We start from the raw sequence: 21,887 nt of genomic DNA, 5'->3' as shown, positions 1-21,887 counted from the left end.
CCTCCCGTAGTCTCTCGGAACTGCCGACCCGAGAGCGCAGCCGGCTTGCCAGACGGCCAGCGGCGGGGAAGGAGCGGGAGTGGGTCGGGCGGGGCCGAGCCGGAGTGGGGGGGGGCGGCCGGGCCGGGCCAGGCCGGGGCCGGGCGGACGGCAGCAGGATGGGCTGCACCGTGAGCGCCGAGGACAAGGCGGCGGCCGAGCGCTCCAAGATGATCGACAAGAACCTGAGGGAGGACGGCGAAAAGGCGGCCCGGGAGGTGAAGTTGTTACTGTTAGGTGAGGCCGCGCCCCGTGTTCCGGGACACCCCACCCCACCCCACCCCACTTGTGCTACCCAGCACTTTGATCTCCAAAACTCTTAGGCCCCGTGGTTGTGACCCCCACACACACACCCTGTACCTGGGACTTGAACACCCCACGCCCAAGACCAGCTCGGCCGGGACTCCAGATAAGAGTGAGAAATTCATACATGGGTTTTTAGGTCTGTGAACTTAAAGCTAGACCCTTAACTCATCTTACTTCCCAAACCCTAAACCTTAGGCAAGTGTCCTCACACCAGCCACCCTTGCGTGACCATCCATCCTAACCAGCCTTCTGGAATCGGCAGAACCTCTGTCCGGTCCCTGCCACTTTACCCAAGTCCTGCACTTTACCCAGTTCCTCAGAACCCCACCCTGAGAGCTCCACCTGTTCCCCTATTCCTAAGCATCTGATCTGGAACCCTATCCAGGTCCCTCTGCTCACTCCCTCCTTTCCTCTTCAGTGCCCAATCCTTTATTCTGTAAACTATCCTCTACCTGTGCACTCTGCCCTCTCATGTGGGCAACTGACTGACTACTCTTGAGCCCTCACCAGCAGGAATCCCTGCTGGTCACCAGATGCCTTTTCTGCAGGCATCACTCCCCAAAACCTTCTGGTCCTTCTCTCCTACTCCCCATCTTCTCCCACAATCTGGCACATCCCCAGATTCTGCACCTTCCTGCACCAGCTTGGTTGTGCTAAGGGAAAGTGAACCATGGGCTGGAAAGCACCCAGACTAGGTAAGGCAGATTCCCCAAGGGTTTGAACTAATGCTTCATTGGTCACCCTGGAGGATTGGGGGGGGGGCTTCAAGTTCTCTGGGAAGTTCCACTCCCTGAGAATGTGTTTCCCAGTTTCCAAGGCCTGTCTGGGCAGGTGGGGAGTGGGGGAGTCCGGGAAGTAGGAGGAATTGTGGAGGAGTTAGAGGTTGTAGTGTTTCCATGGCCAGGGAAGATGGTGGCTATTGGAGATGTGGGAAAGTGGAAGTGGAGAGACAAGCGGACATATTGCTGCCTCTGCAGGCCTTCGGGCGGGCAGGCCTAGGAGACATGTTTAGCAGAGTGCTTGGGCTTTCCATAGCCAAGGGCTGAAAGGCCTGGGATGGAGGCTGGAAACCTTAGTGGGTGGGCCTTTTAGATTTTGGAGGAGTGCTGTGGGGGGGGGGGGAGTTAAGCTGAATGAGGGGAGGAGAAGGAGGAGGGGGTGAGCTGGGGGACCCGCCAGTGTGTCTTAGAGCATCCAAGCTGACGTTTTGCAAAATCGATGGGCCTGGTGGCTGTCTGCATCTATCCATCCTTCCACTAAGAGCTATGAAAGCCCAAGTTTGGGGAGGGGGTGTCTGTGGTTGGGGAGGGGGCCTAGAGCGGTCCTTGTAGCAACGCAGTAGCAAAGCAGTGTAGGCTGGTTAGCTTGTGTGTGGGGGTGTGGCCCCCTCCACCCTAGAGCTGTGCGGGCCTCCAGGCTGTAAGAACCAGGGCCTTTTTTTTTTTTTTAAACGCTGGTCTGCAGCGGTGGAACAGCTTGTCTGGGCCCTCCTGGGCCCATCTGTTGACTGTCCCAGAGGGTTGGGCCTTGGGGGCACAGCCCCGGAGGTTTCAAAATGGCATCCGCGCTACTGCAGCCGCGGGGAGGAAGAGAAGGGGCGGGAAGGGGCGGCGGCCCAGCCTCCTGGGCTGCTTTGCGTTGGGCGCTTGCCTCTTCCTGTCTCTGCTGCAGGCCGTGAGTGGGTGTCGACGCGGCGGAATGCCCGGCGCTGCTGGGCCTGGGGAGGGCACTTCCGGGATCGCTGCCACCCAGGGCCCAGCCTGGAGCCTCTCTCGCCAGCCCCTGCCCAGGCTGGTCGCAGTTCTTGTGGTGGATGAGGAGCGAGGGGACTGGACCCAGCAAGCCCTGGGACACAAGTGCCCCCAGCCTGTTCTGGCCCCCCCCAACATCAGGAAGCGAAACCCTATCCCCACAGACTTGCCTTGCTGGTTTGGGGGGAGCCAGGCCAGGTGGGAAGCTCGGAGCAGCCAGGTGGTAGGATCTGGCTCAGCACTTCCTAGCCTTAAGGAGTCCATCTCAGCAGTCCAGTCTTTGCTTCCTCTGTGAAATAGACTTCCTGGATTGGGCCAGAGGAGTGACCAGGGTTAAGGATGGGGCAAACAGGAACTTCATAGAGGTTCTCTTTGGGGGTGTTGGGTTGGGTGAAGAGAAGAGGGAATGACTCTTTTAAGTTCTGCCTGAAATTGGTGATCCAGTCTGCAGTGAGCCATCTGTCATGGTTGCTTAGGAAGGGGTTCTCTGCCTTAAGCCATCCCTTCCTCATCCAGGAGTTGGGGTGGTTGGTGGAAGCCCAGCTGTGGCAGGTTCAGCGTTCTTAGTGCCTGTCTCACATAGCGGGAGAGTCTGTCCAGGCAACGGGACTCTGGCTGGACAGGTGCCAACCTTCCCTCCCAGCCAGAACCACGCCTGCTGCCCTGCCTGCACCCTGGCTCCTTCCCCTCGCCAGCAGGCACAGTCACTGTCACCAGGGCAGAGGCAGATGTGGTAAGTACTGTCAAGAGTTTTTCTTGGCAGCTTGGTGACTGGAGCACAGAGGAGTTAATTACCTGTCTCAATCCCAGGGTATACCTCACCACCCGCCTCCAGAGTTCAGCCTAACTGACCATGGGGGCACAGTTGCAATTAGGGGCCCTGATATAGATAACCTTACAGAAAAAAGCAAATCGTACTTTTTATGGGCTCCATGAAGGTGGTAGAGTTATGGGTTCATCAGTCCTGTCTTGCCCCTGGAAGTTGGCCCCTCTCTCTTTCTCTCCTCCCTCACCCCCCTCTGCCAGTTCTGGGGTTTGGATTCAGGTCCACTTGAACCACAACACCATTTCCGACTTTTTCTATGTACGTAGGAACAAGGAATCAAACCCCGGTCTTTGTGCATACTAGGTAAGCACTCTTCTCTACCACTAGGCCAAACTCCCCGCCCCCTGAGCTGCTTTTTTTACTCAAGGCTAGCACTCTCTACTGCTTGAGCCACAGCACCATTTCTGTCTATGTGGTGCTGAGGAATCGAATCCAGGGCATACTAGGCAAGCACTCTACCACTAATCCACATTCCCAGCCCCTAGTCTTTTCTTTAATTGTTCTTTAATATTCAGCTTGGAGATCTCACAGCATTCTTCCTTGAGCTCCAACTGACCTCTCCTCTTGTTCCCAATACTACTGATTACGCCTTACCTCAACCTTCATATCGTTGCATTGGCCTGGTTTCCCTCCCTGGAGACTACTGGATTGTGTTGTGTTCCTTTCATACCTGAGCCCAACACAGAGCCTGCCTCTGCTGGGTGCTTCTTGTCTGTTTGGTGAACGGAGGACATATCTACCAAACTTCTTATGTAGAGATCCCTAAGTCACAGTTCGGCAGGTGGCCAGGACAGGGAGACACAGAGAGAAAAGTTCTTCAGGCTGAGCACTTGAGAGGTGCTGCAGCCTGTACATAGCCTGTCTCAGGACACAATAGCAGCTCCACATGTTTGTGTGGGAATGTGTCTTTGCTTTCTTCCTTCCACCTTGAGCTGTTGGAACTGCCACTTCAGTATCACTTGAAAGCGATTTTGGCTCAGACCAGAACAAGGCTGAAAGGAACTCTGGGCCATCAGGAGAGATTGTTCCAAGTAAGGGCTCATATAAGTTCACCAAAGGAAAAAGGAAGGGAGTTTGGGGGCCTTTGTCCAGCAGAGAACTGGCATAGGATAGGTCTGTATTAAGTGTGTGTGGGAACCATGAAATTATTGAACATACTCATGAACAGGAGCGAGCCTCTGGGGGGAGATATGTAATTGTGGAGCTGTTTCTGCAGATAGATGGGAGGTCTAGCCTGGAATCCTGGGAGGATTCTAGTTAGAACTGTGAAGGGAAGCTTCCTGGGTGGGGGGAATTCTCTAGGCGAGGGCTGGGCACGGGGGGGGGGGGGGGGGGGGAGGAACCAACTCAGCAAATACAGGAGATCTGCACACCCCAGTCCCAGGACCCCAGTTGATATTTCCTGGCCTTAGGGAGTAGTTCCACCCTTCCTTGTATCATTCTTGGGGTTCCACAGACCTAAGTTAGAATACGGATTGGGAACCTTTCTCTACCCATAGTCTGTGGTCCGAGGTACCAGCCTGTCACTACAAGTAGTACCCCAATATTGGGAGGTGAGTAAACTTTCTGCTGACTTGAAGAACTGAGGGTGTGGTGGAATGGGGTCTCCCCATCCTATTGAGTTCCTGGCTGCTTGAAACAACCCCCCCTCTTTTGCCCTTAGGCAGCTATAGCCAGGGAGGACTGAGGTATGCAGAGCTGGAGCAAGTTGGGGTAACACACTTCAAGGCAGGCTTCTAGCCCTGACACCCCCCCCACACACCCCACCTCAGCCCTCTCTTCCCTGCTGGAGCTCATTAACACTTGAATGGGGGGCGGGGTGGCTTAGGCCTGGCTGTCTCTTCCCACCCCTCCCCCAATCTGGGTGAGGCTTTGTTTGTTTGAGTGGTCTGGGTTAAAGCTCCCACGCTAGAGAGAAAGGGTGGGGGGCTGAGCCATTCTTGAACCCCTCTGTATATGTCTCTGCTCAGCCCTGGGAGGCTCTAACCCACCACTTGTGGGTTGGCATAACAAACATGAGAAGTTGTACCTTGGGTAGCGGGTAGGAGTGAAACTTGAGACTAGGTTCCTTTAAGTCCAGGTACTCCTGGTTTGGGGATACCAGGCAATGGGGACCTCTCAGCTGGGAGTCCCCTAATGGGTGGGGAACTCTAGACCTGAGACCTGCAAGTGGTTAGGAAGGAGGGACTGAGCCACTGCTAGGGACTGGAGTTGCTACCAGCCCAGGAGCGCAGCTACAGAGGCAAGTCCAGGGGCAGCCACTCCGCTTGCTGGAGTCAGATCCCTGAATGGCATGGTGAACATTTATTTGCCCAGTGCCCGAGTGAAATCCTTCCTCTTAGCCTCTGTGGTGGGCAGGGTGGCATTTGGCTGGTACATAGCTAATACACGGCACACTCTGCCCTCCTTGATCTCAATCTCAGTCCCTGTTTTGTGTGTGTGTGCGCGCGTGCGCGTGTGTGCACGTGTGTGCGTGTGCATACCTCGGTATTTGCTGTTAAACTCAGAGCCTAGGTGTTCTATCAGTCTTTCATTGAGCCACACACAGCCCAGCTTCCAAGCTCATTTGATGGTTAGCTGGGAGCTCAGAGCCTTATGGACATATTACTTTCCCCGGCTGGCTTCAAGCCATGACTTTCAGATCTCAGCCTCCTGAGTAGCTAGAGTTGCAGCCACCAGCACCTAGATTTCAGACTTGTTTCTAAAAGGGCCAGTTCACCTAGCTAAAACAGGAGTTTGTCTACCCAAACTCATGGCCCCTGAGGCACTCTTTCCCCCTTACCTCAGAATCCATCATTCCAATAGACGATAAGCCTGGATGTAGCCTCCTCCTCCCCTTTGGGTTGGAGGCTGGGATGGCCCATCCTGATAATTATCCCACCTTGGGCCAAGAGTTCCAACCTGGGAGATGAAGAGGGGCCGGGAAGGCTTCCAGGGCCAGTCTGTGGCTGATAGGTCCTGCCTAAGCCGTCTCCGGTGTGTGCCCAGGGGAAAGCAAAGGATGGGACCTGTGACCTGGTGTTCACGAGCCACAGCTGCCACTGCTACAGGTGCTGGGTGGAGCCCAGCCTGCTCTGCCACACCCAGCCCCTCTAGCCTGGAGCTTCTGTTGTCACTAAACCTCAACTCCACCCTAACCCTGCTGCCACTTCTTGGTCATCTCTTGGTGGTTTTAATCTTCCAGGAATCAGCCTGCCTCATTGGGCTGGGTCCTCTGCCTTCGTCTTCTTAGTTTGCTTCCAAGGTCAAGGAAGGAGAGCCAAGCTCGTTTGAGGAAAAGCCTAAAGATGGGGTCTTGGAAGGCTTGCTGGGGAGAGGGGTGGCCTGGTGGCTTTGAGGGGACCCCAGGGCTGCTCCCATCTCACAGTGTACAGAAAAGATGTTAGTGGCAGCACCTACTGTGAGCAGGCTGGGGTGAGAGCAAGACTGCATTGCAGGGCCTCTCAGGGAAGTGATGTCCACCTCAGAGGAAAAGGAGGAAGCAGCTGGGGGAGGAGGAGCCCCAAAAGAGGAAGAGGCCAGAGGGCTGCTTGGTGTTCGTGTGGAGGTGTGAGCCCCTGCATGCCCAGGGCTTGGCCTGCCAAGAAGCCTCAGAGGTGGACACCTGCCCACGCTCATCTGTGTGCCTTCGAGGCCATCACCAGGCTGGGGACAAGCCAAGGGAACTGTCCTCATCTTCTCTCAGCAACTGCTGGGCCTGGGAGCCAGAGGTGGCGCTTCTGAGGATTCCAGGCCCCTCCTTTGGCCACAGGAAGTGGTGGCTGGGAGAGGGACGCCAGTGGGAGGGCTAGCAGGAAGGCAGAAGACTGCTCTTAGATTCCCGAGCGGCCATTGCCCTCCGAAGCCGGAAGGCTAGCCACAGGCCAGGATGAATGCCTGGAAATGGAGCAGAAGCCTCTGGATTAGCTCACTTGGAGTTTCCCCTCCTGTATAACCAACTGGTCCCACAGTGCCTTCACTTACCTCAGTTTCCCTTTGGGGCATAACAGCAGCTGCTCAAACTCTAGCACTTGAGCCACAGTGCTACTTCCAGCTTTTTCTGTGTATGTGGTACTGAGGAATTGAGCCCAGGGCTTTATGCATGCTAGGCAAGCACTCTACCACTAAGCCAAATTCCCAGCACTGATTAAGCCTTGACTGGGCTCTTTTTGTTCATCAGTACTGGGGTTTGAACCGAGAGTCTGGCAAATCCCAAATCTATTTACATCCTAGCTGGCTAGGACACGACTGGGCACCTGCTCCAACCACCATAGCCCTTTGGGAATCTGTGCCCAGCGCTCAGAGATTTGTCACTCAAGATTATGGACAGATGCTATGGCAAATGTTGTAGGTGCATAAGTACTCTCTATGCTAGGGTCCTTGAATCAGATCAGTTCCTCTTGCGCTGCCCAGGATTGTATGAAACGTGTGCACGTGTGTGTGTGTGTGTGTGTGTGTGTGTGTGTGTGTGTGTGTGTGTGTGTGTGTATGTATGTATACCAGTCCTGGGTCTTGAATTCAGGGGCCTGGATACCATTCCTGCTCAAGGCTAGCACTCTTCTGGCTTTTTTTTTTTTTTCCTCCAATGGATAATTGGAGATAAAGCGTCTCACAAGGCTTTACTCCTTGGGCTGGCTTTGAACCATGATCCTCAGAATCTGTCTCAGTAGCTAGGCTCACAGGCATAAGCCACCGGCACCTAGCTTACTTAAAATCTTTGCTGCTCAAAATCAGAAATCTGCCAGCCAGCAGTGACCTTATCTACATGGAGCCACTCAGTTTTTACTTCCTCCTAGCCCATGTCCTCTGTAATGCCCCTTAACTTTAGTCTCTTATTCCCACCACAATCTCACTCTCAGACCATGCCTGAGGAAGGCTGAGAGGCTGCAGACTCGGTGGGGGCCTGGAACATGGAGTTGGCTGGGTGAGAGTAAGCCAGGGGTGTCCCTGAAGGACTCTAGCCGTGGGTAGTATCTCAGTGGTGACCCCAATATGGTCCTGTGGTCATGGCGTGGGCTGGTGACAGCTTGCTCTAGTTCCTTTGGCTTCTAAATCTGAGTTTTATGACTGGTAGGACTTTGCCCTTAATCTTGGAGGTTTCCAGTTCTCTGTGTTGTCAGGCCTGGACCCTTTGGAGCCAAAGCTCAGAAATGCCTGCGTAGAAACACCCAAGCCTCTGAGCCATGAGGCCAAACAAAACAGAGGTCAGCTGTCTTCCTGGCCATCCAAGATCGGATCCCAGAAAGTCCAGTCCCGTCTGCCTCCCTCTCTCCCTCACTGTGTGACCTGTGCTGGGACCTTTGATATCATGAGTTCTTACCATAATCTTGTGGCCTCGGTGACATGGACAGCTGCTGGCTTAAATTGAGCCCCATGGACACTTTCAGATGACTGTGAAAGAACTGAGGAAGAAATCTGGTGCTCAGGGCAGTCCTGTGGAGTTGACATTTCACAGAGGGGGGTGGGGATACCGAGGCCCAGAGCACCCAGCACCCAGCGCCTCACCCCAGGTCCACTGCAGTAAGTCAGAAGTAGCACTTATTCAGGTATCTTGAGAACAGCCAAAGGATTCCTTAAATGAAGAAGGCCCTAAGACCGGGTGCAAGTGGTACATCCCAGCTACTCAGGAAGCTGAGTTCTGAGGATCACCACTCAGTTTATCAGGAAGTGAGGGCTTATCTCCAGTTCATTATCAGAGTAGCCAAAAGTGGAGGTGTGGCTCAAGTGGTAGAGTGCTAGCCTTAGACAGAAAAGGGTAAGGGACAGCCGAGCGCCCCTGGCTCATACATGTCATCCTAGCTACTCAGGAGGCTGAGATCTGAGGATCAGTGTTCAGAGCCAGCCCGGGCACTGAAGTCAGTGAGACTCTTATCTCCAGTTAATCACCAGAAAATGGGAAGTGGCGCTGTGGCTCAAGTGGTAGAGTGATGATAGTCTTGAGCTGAAGAACTCAGGGACAGCGCCCAGGCCCAGAGTTCAAGCCTCATGACTGACTCCACCCCCCCCCTCAAAAAAAAGCAGAGGGACAGCACCAAAGCCTTGAGTTCAAGCCCTAGCATGTTCATGCATGCGCACGCGCGCACACACACCCACACCTTCTAGGAAAAGAGAAACCTTAGTCCTAGTGGGTGCCCATGAGTGCAAACACACACACACACACAATCTCTAGGCCAACATACACGCACGCGCACACACACACACACACACACACACAATCTCTAGGCCAAATGGCCTGGCTTCTTGGATGTGCCCTGGGCTTCACATCTTCTGGATCCTACAGAGGGAATGAATGAGACTGCAGCCAGCCTTCCTGACCCCTCTGTACTAGAGGCAGGGCCTAGTGAGGGAGACTGCTTACCCCAGCCAGCCTCTGGTTCTGTACAGAGCTCCCTGTTGTGGCAGAAGCAAGACAGGGCCCTGCTTTGCTGTGGATCAGGAGCCCCGGAAGCTGCTGACTGGCAGAGGTAGCGCCTGTGGCAGGGACGGTGAAGGAGGCAGCAAGCTTTGCTGTGGCTACAGGCATGGGGGGGAGGGAGTGGGAAGGAAGTTGCTGGATCCCGTTGCCCTTCCCCTCAGTGCAGACCCTTGGGGAGCCCCCTTAGAGGGAGTGAAGGGGCCACAAAGAGCAGCACCTGGAGGAAGGAAGAAAGGCCAGGGGCGGAGCTTGGAGGGCCTTTGTTTAGCTAGGCCTTCTTTCCCCCCTCCCTTCCCGTCCAATCCCATTGTTCCCTTTGTGACTGCTGGCTGGGGGGCTTCCCCAGGAGGAGTTGGTGAGTGAGGGTCCAGGCACCTCCTGCAGCTATTTCTCCATGCCTTTCTAAAACAAACAAACAAACAAAAACCCCAAGATCCCTAGCCCCCCCACCTTCCTCCTCGTCTTTTGATTGCCAGGCCCCCCCTGGTGGTGGTTGAAGCCCAGAGAGTGGGGTGGGAAGGGGGATCTGAGAACCCAGGGCTGGGCTGGAGATGTGGCATCTTCCTGGGGTGACAGTAAGAGTCTGCTGTGTAGGATCCACCCTCCTCTCCCCTCCCCCCACAAACCCCACTGGGCTTGCGGCAGTGTGGGCACGCCTGGTGTTGTGGATTGGAGCTGGGCTCTTGCCCAAGTCTACCCTGTGGTCCCAGCCCCTGCTGCTTATGAGAAGCTCTGCCTTCAGGCTGCCACGTCAGCTGGCAGCTCTCTCAGTAGCCCTATGTGTTCTGAGGGAGCCCACCGACCAGAGAGCAGCCTGCCCAACTTTCTGGATCGGTAGGCCAAGATGAATGATGAAGCTTCTAGACAAAGACACCCCAGTGTGTCCGAGTGCCCAGGACAAGGAAGAGACGGGAGAAACAGAACACAAAGCCACCAACAGTGTGGGTTTGACTCTTGTTCCAGGTTATCCTAAGTCCCAGCAGGGAACCCCTCTCTGCTCTGAACCAGCTTGTATGCCAACTGTTAACTGGTCTTCCTTCTTCATCACAAGCTTTCAGAAGCTCCCTCTTTCAAATCAGATGGTCTTTGTTGGGTCCTAAGAGATTTGGGGGCAATCTGTATTCTTCCAGAGGGTACAAAAAAACGTTGATAGCTTTATCTGAACACTGTGTGAGGGCAGGGAGTGGAGCAAGCCAACAGGCTACAATGGGTTTATTCATTTCATACATGAGATCAGAGAAAGAGATCGCAGTTTGAAGGCTGCCAGGGCAGGAAAGTTTGTGGGACTCTAACCTCCAATTAACCACCAAAACAATGCCTAAGCCCTTCAAGCCCCAACACACACACACACACTCACTCACACGAACACCTTGAGTGACTTAAACGCTGGGCCTGGAATAACCATCAATGACTTGGACCTGTGGGCACCTCTGTGGTCTTATCCAGGCAGGTGAGGCAGTACCATCTTCCATTCCCCATCTGTTTCCTCCTCTGTAGGGACTTGGCACCCTGCCGTTTGAAGTGGATGTTTTAATTCAGGCACCCGAGGTGATCACTGCTCACCTGTTGTGGCCCAGCGGGAATGGCAAGGCACCCGAGAGAACTTCTGCTAGGCCCTCTCATCTCACCCAGCTGGGGATGGAGCCTCTATGGGCAGGGAGGGGCCGAGCCCTCCGCTCAGTACCTCTGTGAGCCAGCAGGAGTGTCCACAATCGCTAAAGATGGGGACAGACTGGAGATCTGATGCCAGTTTATCTGGCATGGAGGGGGTGAGGGCTGGGATGCGTCATCCCCAGCCAGAGGGGAATGAAGAGCGACGCTTGTTCCCCTTGGGCTTGCAGGGTACAGGACCTGTGGGTCCTGAGAGCCAGGGTCTTGCCTCCACCCTTCCCAACTGGATGTCCTTTGGTGACCCCACCCGCCCTCTCCCTGGCTGCCCCTGCCCTACCTCTGTCTCCCCGTCCCCCTGCTTCCTGCCTGTCGGCCAGCACCACACCCTCCTGCCTCTCACAACTTCCCTCTTGAGTTAACTGCTCCTGGAAGAACAAAGGGACCACCTGAAATCCAAGGGTTGAGGCTGTTTTGTCCACCTGTCCAAAGGAGCCAAGTGGCCCTTGGGCGAGGAGGGGGGAAAGACTGTCCTTGGAGCTCAGTTTCAGAGGCCTTAGGAATGGGAACTGAGGCTTGAGAGCCACACTAAAATAGGCTCTTGGCTGGCTGAGACAGGGAGCCATTATTGCTGTACCTCCTTGCTGTCTGCCAACTCTAGGAAAAGCAGATGCAAGCTAGGGAAAACAGATGCAAAGCAAGTTTGAATTGTCATCCCTTCACTGGCCTGGTCACAGGTGACCCACACCCACCCACTCTACCCATGGTAGCCAAGTAGAAAATCTGACTCCTGGTTCTTCTGCTCCACAGTCTGTATCCTCTCCTCCTGCTCTGTGGGAGCAAGTGGAAAGGTGAGCCAAGGGGCCACTGCATCCATTTTGAGGCCCTGAGGACATGGGCCTCAGTGGGTGGGCAATACCACCAGGCTTTCTTAGGCCCTTCCAAAATGCCCCCCCTCAGTCTGTGGAGTGTGAGTGATTCTGGGCTCCTCAACCATAGACAGCCCATGCTCAGGCAAGAATGCCAGGACTGGTGCCCTTAGAGCCCAAAGCCTACAATGGTTCTAGAGCTCTTATATGTGCCACACAAATACTCTGCCACTTGAACTCAGGGCTTTTTGTCTTTTGAGATTGATTCTCAAAGTAATTTTGCCTCAAACTCAGCCCTTCTGCTTCTGCCTCCCCAGTAGCTGGAATCTGTTATTTTAAACTCCTTTCCAGCCAGGTGCCAGTGGCTTATATGTGTAACCCTAAACTGTAATACCTAAGCTACTCAGAAAGCTGAGATCTGAGGATTGAAGTTCAAAGCCATACCAGGCAGAGAAATCTGAGATTCATCTTCAATTAACCACCAAAAAAAGCTGCAAGTGGAGCTGTGGCTCAAGTGCTAGAGTGCCAGCCTTAAAGAAGTTCAGGGATAGTGCCCAGGCCCAGAGATCCATCCCCAGGACTGGCACCAAGATTAAAAAAGTGTCATAGGTTAGTTGCACTATGTTGCCTTGATTGGAGTAGCCCTGCTGGCTGCATCTTTGTTGGGTAGCTTGACTGCACACCAGCCCGGTGGCATCATCTCACAGCGCTGTTGATCTTTGCGGTGAGAGCTGTTGGCAGATCTGAGATCTAGCATCTGAGTGAGGGGGTGGCTTCCTTGTAGAGAGTGCTGGGTCTGTGCCTGACTGACCCCTGTGCCCTTTCTTCCAGGTGCTGGGGAGTCTGGGAAGAGCACCATTGTCAAGCAGATGAAGTAAGTACTGCCCCAACTCAGGTTCTCCTCTCATCTCTGGGCCAGGCTTGACCAGGCTGAGGCCTCCTCTTAGCCTCCTCCCTGTCCACTCGTCCCAGCAGGACCCGTAGCTCCTTCTCAGAAGAGGATCCCTGCAGCCCCAGGAAGCTGGGGGGCTTTCTGTGCCCTCCCTAACTCTTTTCACCCCCGGTTTCCAGGATCATCCATGAGGATGGCTACTCGGAGGAGGAATGCCGTCAGTACCGGGCCGTCGTCTACAGCAACACCATCCAGTCCATCATGGCCATTGTCAAGGCCATGGGAAACCTGCAGATTGACTTTGCTGACCCCCACCGCGCAGTATGTGTAACCCTCCCCGCCCTCCTAGCTCCTAAAAGGGTCCAGGGGAAAGGTTTTTGCGGGACCTGAGAGAGTACCCCAGCCTGAACCTCCTTACCCCAGAGGATTTTCCCTGAGTCTGACAGGAAGGGTTGGGAGTGCATGCTTCAACTGATTGACCACCCATCACCACTGCCCAGGACGATGCCAGGCAGCTGTTTGCCTTGTCTTGCGCCGCTGAGGAGCAGGGAATGCTCCCCGAGGACCTGTCCGGTGTCATCCGAAGGCTCTGGGCTGACCAGGGTGTGCAGGCCTGCTTTGGCCGCTCTCGGGAGTATCAGCTCAACGACTCCGCCGCTTAGTGAGTGCCATAGGGAACGGGGGAGGCTCGGCAGGGGACCTGGGGTACTGACTGGACTGGAGGGTCTGAGTACCCCCAGCTGGATATACCCAGCTTGGCTTTGGTGGTTTGTTGAGAGGCCAGGAGGGGCCGGACGCCGGTGGCTCACACCGTCCTAGCTACTCAGAAGACTGAGATCTGAGGATCATGGTTCTAAAGCCAGCCTAGAGAAGGAAAGTCTGCGAGATTCTTTGGCCAGTCCTGGGACTTGAACTCAGGGCCTGAGCACTGTCCTTGGGTTTTTCTCAAGGCTAGACCTCTACCACTTGAGCCACAGCACCACTTCCAGCTTTTTCTATGTATGTGGTACCAAAGAATCGAACTTAGTCTTTGCATATGCTAGGCAAGCACTCTACTACTAGGCTACACTCCTGCGCCATGCGTCCCCCCTCCCCCAACGAACCAACCAAAAGCCAGAAAAGCTCAGTACCCAGCCCCTGAGTTCAAGCCCCAGGCCTGGATAAGCTAGGGGGATAGGAGCCAGCCTGGAGTCTTCCAGGCTTTATCTATTAACACAATGGTCCTAAAGAACATTTGCTACCCCTGTGTGTCAGGCCCAGTGCAAGCCTTCAAGGACAGTGATAAGTAGAACAGACAAGTCCCTGAGCAGTGACAGCAGAGGGCTATCATTCCTCCCTCTGGGGGAGGGCCAGGGCCCTGAACAGGAGCTGGTCAGGGGAATCCTGGGAGAGGGATCCAGGCATGGACAAGGCGTATACAAACCCCAGGGCTATGCCTGAGAGCACAGGGATTCAGGCTGTGTGGCAAGGGTCCTACAAAGAGGTCCTCCTTGAGGTGACAGGTGTGTGTAGAAGCTGGAGTCTGGACTTTACTTCTGACCCTCTGAGTCCCAGGTTGAGACTAGGAATCATGGCAGGGAGGGTCCCAGAAGTCCCAAAGATATGACAGCCCTGGACCCTTTGGGCCCAGTCCTGTGCTGCCACCCATCCAGTGGGGACAAGACAGGCTGTAGGAGATAGATGTTAGGTAGTGCCACCGGCTGTGGCTCTCTGAGCTCCCTTCCTCTGTTTCAGCCAGGCCCCCTAGCTCCTGCCTGGACTGGACCTCACAATGGGGACGGGGGCGGGCAGGTGAAGCATACCTCAGTCCTGTGTACAGTCTTCCTCCACCACCTCTGAGGCCCAGCTGTGTCACCCCTCACCCCAGAGCTGTAGGATCACAGCAGGGAGACTTGGAGGTGTTGGCATGGTTCTGTCCTGAGATCACAGGCTCCCTTCCCACTTCTCCATCACTGTTTGCTGATGCCCCAGACGTTAAGCACATCCTGTGTGCCCACTGCTGCTTCACCAGTGACCACACAGATCCTGGTCTTTCTCTTTTTTTTTTTTTTTGCCAGTCCTGGGACTTGAACTTGAGCCATAGCACCTCTTCCTGCTTTTTCAGATTGTTTGTTTGTTTATTTCTGGTACTGGGGATCTAATCCAGGACATTGCACTTGCAAGGCAAGTGCTTTTCCATTGAGCTACATTCCAGCCCCGCTTTTTCAGTTTATGTGGCGCTGAAGAATCAAACCCAGGACTTCATGCATGTGTGGCAAGTACTCTACCACTAAACTAAGACACATTCAGACACATTCTCACATTCTTCTTCTTCTTCTTTTTTTTTTTTTTTTTTTTTTTTTGCCAGTCCTGGGCTTGAGCTCAGGGCCTGAGCACTATCCTTGGACTTTCTCAAGGCTAGAGCTCTACCACTTGAGCCTCACCACCACTTCCGGCTTTTTTCTAGGTATGTGGTACCAAAGAATCGAACCCGGGTCTTCGTGCATGCTAAGCAAGCACTCTATACCTAGGCCAAACTCCTGGCCTCCTAAGACCCATTCTTATCCTCTCTGGTCTTTTTCTGTGTGCTGGTCCTAGGGCTTGAACTCAGGGCCTGAGTACTGTCCCTGAGCTTTTATGTTCAAGGCTAGTGCTCCACTTTGAGCCATAATTCCTCTTTGGTGGTTCATTGGGAATAAGATCCTCATGGACTTTCTGGCCTGGATTAGCTTTGAACCACAATTCTCAGCCTCCTGAGTAGCTGGGATTATAGGCATGAGCCACTTTGCCTGGCAGGCCTTCTTTTGGATGGGTCTATGCCTTGGCAAAAACCACTCAGGGATGGGTGTGAACCGGAGCCCCAGAAGGAATCTGGACACACCAACCCTCTTCACAGTGGTTCTCCAAGACTTCAGGAGGATCCAAGGGCATAAACCACTCTTGAGAAGGGAGAGGCTGACGCAGAACCCACCACGAAGCCTCCGGGCTGGGGACTGCCGGTAGGGGGCAGGTCACAGCCAGTGCGTCAGGGTCCCCCATGGCCCTTCCTGTTTTTCTGTTCTGTCCCTGTGTCTCTGAGATCATTTCCCTCTGGCCTGGTTTAGCCTAGCCTTGGGCCCCAGCTGCCCTGCTGCAGGAGGGAGAGAAACCAGTAGAGGGCAGCCGTGTCGTGGCTTGGAAAGCATGCTGTAAGGATCTCGAGGCAGGCAGCTAGCTGAGCTGGTCCCTGGGCCCTACAGGGCCAGACTTGATACTAATTAGGGAAGCTGGTAATGAGCCCCTGGGATCCCCACTGAACAGCTGCCCCTGAGGAACATAAATTTTATTGGGTGTTGGGCAAAAAGCCCACGGGCCTGGCAGGTTCCAACATGTCGAGCTCCCTATTGAGGGCTGCTCTGTGGCAGGTACCATAATTGCCCCATTAGCATCCTTGAACCTCTCCCTGAAGGACTAATTTGCCCCCTCCCACTCCCTTTACCTGTTGCTCCAACACCTTTGGATCCTGTCCCAAAGCAAGCCTAGCTCAGATGCTAAGTTCTAGGGCCACAGGGCCACATATCCTTCCAGTCCCATCTCACAGCAGGGAAACAAGAGGCTCCGAACCCAGGTTTCAGCATCTCAGCAGCAAATGTGAAGTAGGCAAGGATTAAAGAAGCAAGAGCAAGCTGGGTGCCAGTGGGTCATACTTGTACTCCTAGCTGCTCAGGAGGCTGAGAACGGAGGATGATGTTTCAAAGCCAATCCAGGTGGGAAAATCCCTGAGAGTCTCACCTCTAATAAACCACCAGAAAACCAGAAATGATGCTATGGCTCAGAGTGGTAGAGCATTAGCCTTGATCACAGAAGCTCAGGGGCAGTGCCCAGGTCTTGAGTTTAAACCCCAGAACTGGCACAAGGAAAAAACAATGAAGCAGGAGTTTTGCCTGAGAATGAGACGTATTGGGGTGTGGGGAGGGAGGTGATATCTTTTCCTGCTGGCCCAAGATGCAGGTAATAGGGCTTCCTGTAGTGTCCCTCACTTTTCCTCCATCTCACCCACCAGCTACCTGAACGACCTGGAGCGCATCGCCCAGAATGACTACATCCCCACCCAGCAGGATGTGCTGCGGACCCGCGTGAAGACCACGGGCATTGTGGAAACACATTTTACCTTCAAGGACCTCCACTTCAAGTGAGCAGGCCCGTGGTGGAGGCGGGGTGGGGAGGGCATACATTCCTGGAGGAAGACATGGGGTGGGGGGCCTGGTAGCTTCCTCAGCCCCGCTCTGAACTTCTTCCAGGCTGTGTTTGGGGAAAGTAGGTCCTCATCCAATATGGCAGTGGTCACTGCATACCAGATTCAGAGTGAGCGACTACTATTGGTCAGGCCGCTGGCTCTTTTCTGCCAGCCTTTGCCAGCCTTTGCCAGCCTGTGAAGCAGGGAGAGGAGTCTCCCCTAGACTCCCTTCCTTGGAGTGAAGACACCCCTCTGTCCACAGGATGTTTGACGTAGGTGGTCAGAGGTCTGAGCGGAAGAAGTGGATCCACTGCTTCGAAGGTGTCACAGCCATCATCTTCTGCGTAGCCTTGAGCGCCTATGACCTCGTGCTGGCTGAGGATGAGGAGATGGTGAGCAGCTGGGGAAAGCGCTGGAGGTGGGGGTGAGGGCATGCACACAGTGGCTGTCACTGACCCCACTGTCCTGCTCCCAGAACCGCATGCATGAGAGCATGAAGCTGTTTGACAGCATCTGCAACAACAAGTGGTTCACGGACACGTCCATCATCCTGTTCCTCAACAAGAAGGACCTGTTTGAGGAGAAGATCACACACAGCCCGCTCACCATCTGCTTCCCTGAGTATACAGGTGAGACAGCCGGAAGTGGCCTGTGTGGGGCTCATGGAGACCAGGTGGCCTGTGGGCGCCCCCTGGGGACAGAAGGGAAACTACAGGACACATGCACAAAGCTTAGGTGTCCTTTGCCATCCGTATTCTTGGTGTGGGTTTTTGTTATTTTTTGTTCGTTGTGGAGCTTGAACTCAGGGCCTAGGCACTGTTTGGTCCTGAGGCTTTTCTTTTTTCTTTTTTTTTTTGCTAGTACTGAGCTTGAGCTCAGGGCCTGAGCGCTGTCCTTGGACTTTCTCAAGGCTAGAGCTCTGCCACTTGAGCTTCAGCATCACTTCTGGCTTTTTTTTCTATGTATGTGGTACCGAGGAATCAAACCTGGGTCTTTGTGCATGCTAGTGGTAGAGTGCTCTACCACTAGGCCAGACTCCTGGCCCCAGTCCCTGAGGTCTTACTCAAGGCTAGCACTCTACCACTTTGAGCCACAGCACCACTTAGTTTTCTGGTGGTTCATTAGCGATAAGAGTCTTATAGGGAGGGCTGGGAGTTTGGCCTAGTGGTAGAGTGCTTGCCTAGCATGCACGAAGACCCAGGTTCAATTCCTTGGTACCAAATATATAGAAGAAAGCTGGAAGTGGTGCTGAGGCTCAAGTGGTAGAGCTCTAGCCTTGAGAAAAGTCCACGGACAGTTCCCAGACCCTGAGCTCAAGCCCAGGACTGGCAAAAAAAAAAAAGAATCTCATAGGGAGCCAGGTGCCGTGGCTCACACCTGTCAACCTAGCTACTCAGGAGGCTGAGATCTGAGAATCAAAGTCCAAAGCCAGCCTGGGCACAAAAGGACCTGAGATTGTCTAGCATGCATGAAGCTCTGGGTTCGATTCCTCAGTACCATATGCACAGAAAAGGCTGGAAGTGGCACTGGCTTGTGGGTAGAGTGCTAACCTTGAAAAGGCCCAATGACAGTGCCTGTGACCTGAGGGCCAGCCCCAGGACTGACAAAAGGAAAAAATCTCATAGACATTCCTTCCCAGGCTGGCTTCAAACCATAATCCTCAGATCTCAGCCTCCTGAGTAGCTAGGAGTTAATTACAGGCATGAGCCACCAGCACCTAGCCATACTAAGTTCTTACAAAGAGTAGTACAAAGATGGTATCCTCACACACTCAGTGCACATTCCGTGGTCATGCTGTACATGCAGGAAAAGGCCTGCCTGCGACACTGCTACACACACACACACACACACACACACTCACACACTCACACTCACAGAGGATACATCTCCACCATTGTGTCTCCCCCAGGGGCCAACAAGTACGATGAGGCAGCCAGCTACATCCAGAGCAAGTTTGAGGACCTGAATAAGCGCAAAGACACCAAGGAAATCTACACACACTTCACGTGCGCCACCGACACCAAGAACGTGCAGTTTGTGTTCGATGCCGTCACCGATGTCATCATCAAAAACAACCTGAAGGACTGCGGCCTCTTCTGAGGGGATGGTGAGCCCAGAGAGGGGATGGGGTTGAGGGGGGAGAGGGGAGGAGGGAAGAAGATGGGTGATCCAGACAGAGGAGTCTGGCTTTTTTCTGCACCGATCTAGGGAATTCCATCCTTCCTACTATACCAGTGGGCTAGCTTAGCAAAGCTGTGAACTAGGACCCCTGTCACCTGCCGGTCACTGCAACCAGCTCTGCAGTTCACTTATCCAAACTCAGTCCCTCAGGCCCACCAGAGGGTCCCCAGACCAGGCTGATCCTGTGGCCTTGGTGAGGTATAACGACTCTGCCATTGTCCCCAGCCACACGTGCGCATGCGTGTGTGGACACACACAATAAGCTAACTTCTGTGTACCTGGTAATGAGTAGGTGAGGGAATCACTTAGTCCAGGCAGAAGAAAGAAAAAGCCCACAACCTCCTGATCCACACCATAACTGTCATTTCCATCTCCAGGGCCACCGCCGACTCTGCTGTCCCTGTCCCGCTGAGAAAGATGGGGGCAAGAAGATCACGCTCCCCTGCCTGTGCCCTGGCCGCTTCTTCCCCTCTCCCCTCTCTCTCTGTTCTCAGCTCCCTTGTCCCCTCCCTTAACTTCAGACTTGAGGGAGGGGCTGCCGCAGGCCTCCCTGTTTGAAGTCCACCCTTATCTGAGGTGTTGGGAAGTGGCCATGGTACCGCATCCTGGGCATCTGTTCTGGTTTTCTGACCGTTGTCTTTGCTTTGTTGGGGTGGGGGGAGCACCCGCAGAGTCTCCCGAGGCCTATGTCTGGAGGGGCACCCACTTCTCCAGCCTGGACCCCTGGCTTTGCCCAACACCAGCCCTGACTCAGCCCAAGTCCAAATGTTTACAGGGAGCCTCCTGCCCACCCCATCCCTACCGCTCGGAGGCCCCAAAGGGAAAAAAAAAAAAAAGCACAAGAAGCGTGAGACGCCACCATTCCTGGAGACCACAGTCCACTTGCTCATTCTCGTAGCTTTTTAAAAAAGTAAAGAAAAAGAAAAAAAAAAATCAAAGTAAAACTGCAAACTTAGAAAACTTTTTAGAGACAAACCTATTTAAAACTGTCAGACCCTAACCAGCACCCACCCAAAAGCCCTTCCAGTGATTCCGTGCCTTGAGTGTGTCTGTGTGTTTACACCCATCCTTTCTGCTGGCCGCCCCTTGTGTGGGTGCCCCTGCCCCACCCCGCCCTCCATGGATTTGGGTTCCAAGGGCTGTTCCAGACAACTGCCAATGTCACCGAGGGCCCTGCCCTATGGCCCTGGGCCCAGGCTCCATTAACCTAAATGTAGCTCCTTAGCGCTAACCTAGGAACCACCGCTGCCTGCAGAGGGGCCAGGCGTCCTTTGCCCTCGCCCCAGGCCCGGGTCCTTCAGCATTGAACACTTCCTTGCTTTTTTCACATGTTTTATGGAATTGTTCACATGGTTTGAAATAATAAAATGTAGAAAGAAAAAAAGAATTGTTGGGTATTCAATCCCAAGGCCAGAGAACAGACTGAGATAAGACAAGAGTGATGGTGATCTAGAACCCAGACCCCCTCCCTGAAGAAGGACTGCTCTGAGTTTATTTTCCTACTTGGTCTGGTCAGATTACAGGTTGAGGCCTGAGGATCCCCTGCTTTCCTCCCAGCTTTGCAGCTTTGGGTGTTGCATAGTCACTCGAGAAGATGTGTTCCTGTGTCGAGGCCTGAACATTGTCCCTTAGTGCTTTTTACTCAAGGCTCACACTCTTATCACTTGAGCCATAGCTTTCTTTTTGCTGTTTAATTGGAGGTTAGCCACAGACTGGGCTGGCTTTGAACTGTGATCCTCAAATCCCAACTTCCTGAGTGGCTAGGATTATACATGAGCCACTGTGCCTGGCCTGGGCAGGCTCCCCTTCCCCCTCCATCATGGGGCTTGAATTCAGGGCCTGAGTGGTCAAGGCCACTGCTCTACCTCTGATTTTCTGGTGGCTAAGCATAGAGTCTCATGAACTTGACATTGCCTGGACTGGCTTTAACCTGTGACCCTCAGATCCCATCCCCCTGAATAGCCAGGATTAGTCATTTGCCACCAGCACCTGGCCTGGGCACACTTCTAAAAGGGCTCTTCCTGCGCGCTGAGAATAGGGGGGGTGTCCAGCCCGCCAGCCTCTCGTTTGGAAGGATTTGACTTCCGATTGTCTAGGTACACAAGTCCAGTGGTGGTGTGAGGTGTGGAGGCCGCACGCTCTTGGCCTCTTGAGGTGCCCGAGACCCTGCCATCCTTGAAGCCTGAGGGGCAGGGACAGGCAAGGCCCTGCAGGCCCTTAGCCATTGGCTGTGTTGTGGTTATTGCAGTCCTGGTGGTGCCCGAGCGCCAAGCGCCGTGCCACGCCCAGAGTTCCTCCTTCGAACACTAGGGGGCAGCTGCAGCCCGAACCTCGGAGGCGGTGGAAAGGGGGCGTGGCCTGGCCCGGGTGGGGCTCTGGGCACCTGCGCTTCTGCCTCTGGCCGCCAGGGGGCGCCCCGCCCTCGGGTCACGGAAGCCGCCGTCTCCGCGCCCAGCCCCGCCCCCCGCTCACGCAGGCTGACGTCACCGCGTCCCGCGGAGGCCGCGGGGCACAAAAGCGGCTTTGTGAGGCGGGTGACAGCTCCGCGCCGCGGCCGGGACCCAGCGGCCCGGGCCGGGCGGGGGTCGGCGCCGCGGAGGCGAGCAGGGGCGGGGGGGGCAGCCCGGGGCCCCGGCTCCGCCTCCACACACCTGTCCGGCCCGGCGGGGCCGCGGGGCCCCGGGTGCTGGCAGGGGATGAGAAGCGGCGGCCGCCGGGACGGGCGCCGCGCCCCCGGCTCCCCGGGCCATTCCGGCTCCCCGGCCTCCCCGGAGCGGCTTCCTGCCGAGGCCCGGACGCCCTGGATCCTGGGCCGGGCGATCGGGG

At 54.7% G+C, this 21,887-nt stretch overlaps 1 protein-coding gene across 1 annotated transcript; it reads left to right on the top strand.

Moving 5' to 3' along the window:
* Positions 1-57: 57 nt before the first annotated feature.
* On the top strand, positions 58-20,460 carry Gnai2 (G protein subunit alpha i2). The gene is made up of 9 exons (XM_090323440.1): positions 58-276; positions 12,625-12,667; positions 12,865-13,006; positions 13,186-13,346; positions 16,707-16,835; positions 17,143-17,272; positions 17,356-17,509; positions 18,790-18,987; positions 19,439-20,460. Exons 1-8 carry the CDS (start codon positions 159-161, stop codon positions 18,978-18,980), a joined length of 1,068 nt encoding a protein of 355 aa, XP_090179566.1. The 5' UTR covers positions 58-158; the 3' UTR covers positions 18,981-18,987; positions 19,439-20,460.
* The last annotated feature ends 1,427 nt before the right edge of the window (positions 20,461-21,887 follow it).

The sequence above is a fragment of the Megascapheus bottae genome, chromosome 32 (assembly GCF_031878675.1).
Source record: "Megascapheus bottae isolate mThoBot1 chromosome 32, mThoBot2.hap1, whole genome shotgun sequence".
NCBI lineage: Eukaryota > Metazoa > Chordata > Mammalia > Rodentia > Geomyidae > Megascapheus > Megascapheus bottae.
Note: the sequence above shows the minus strand (reverse complement) of the source record. Positions and strands in the feature narration are given on the sequence as shown.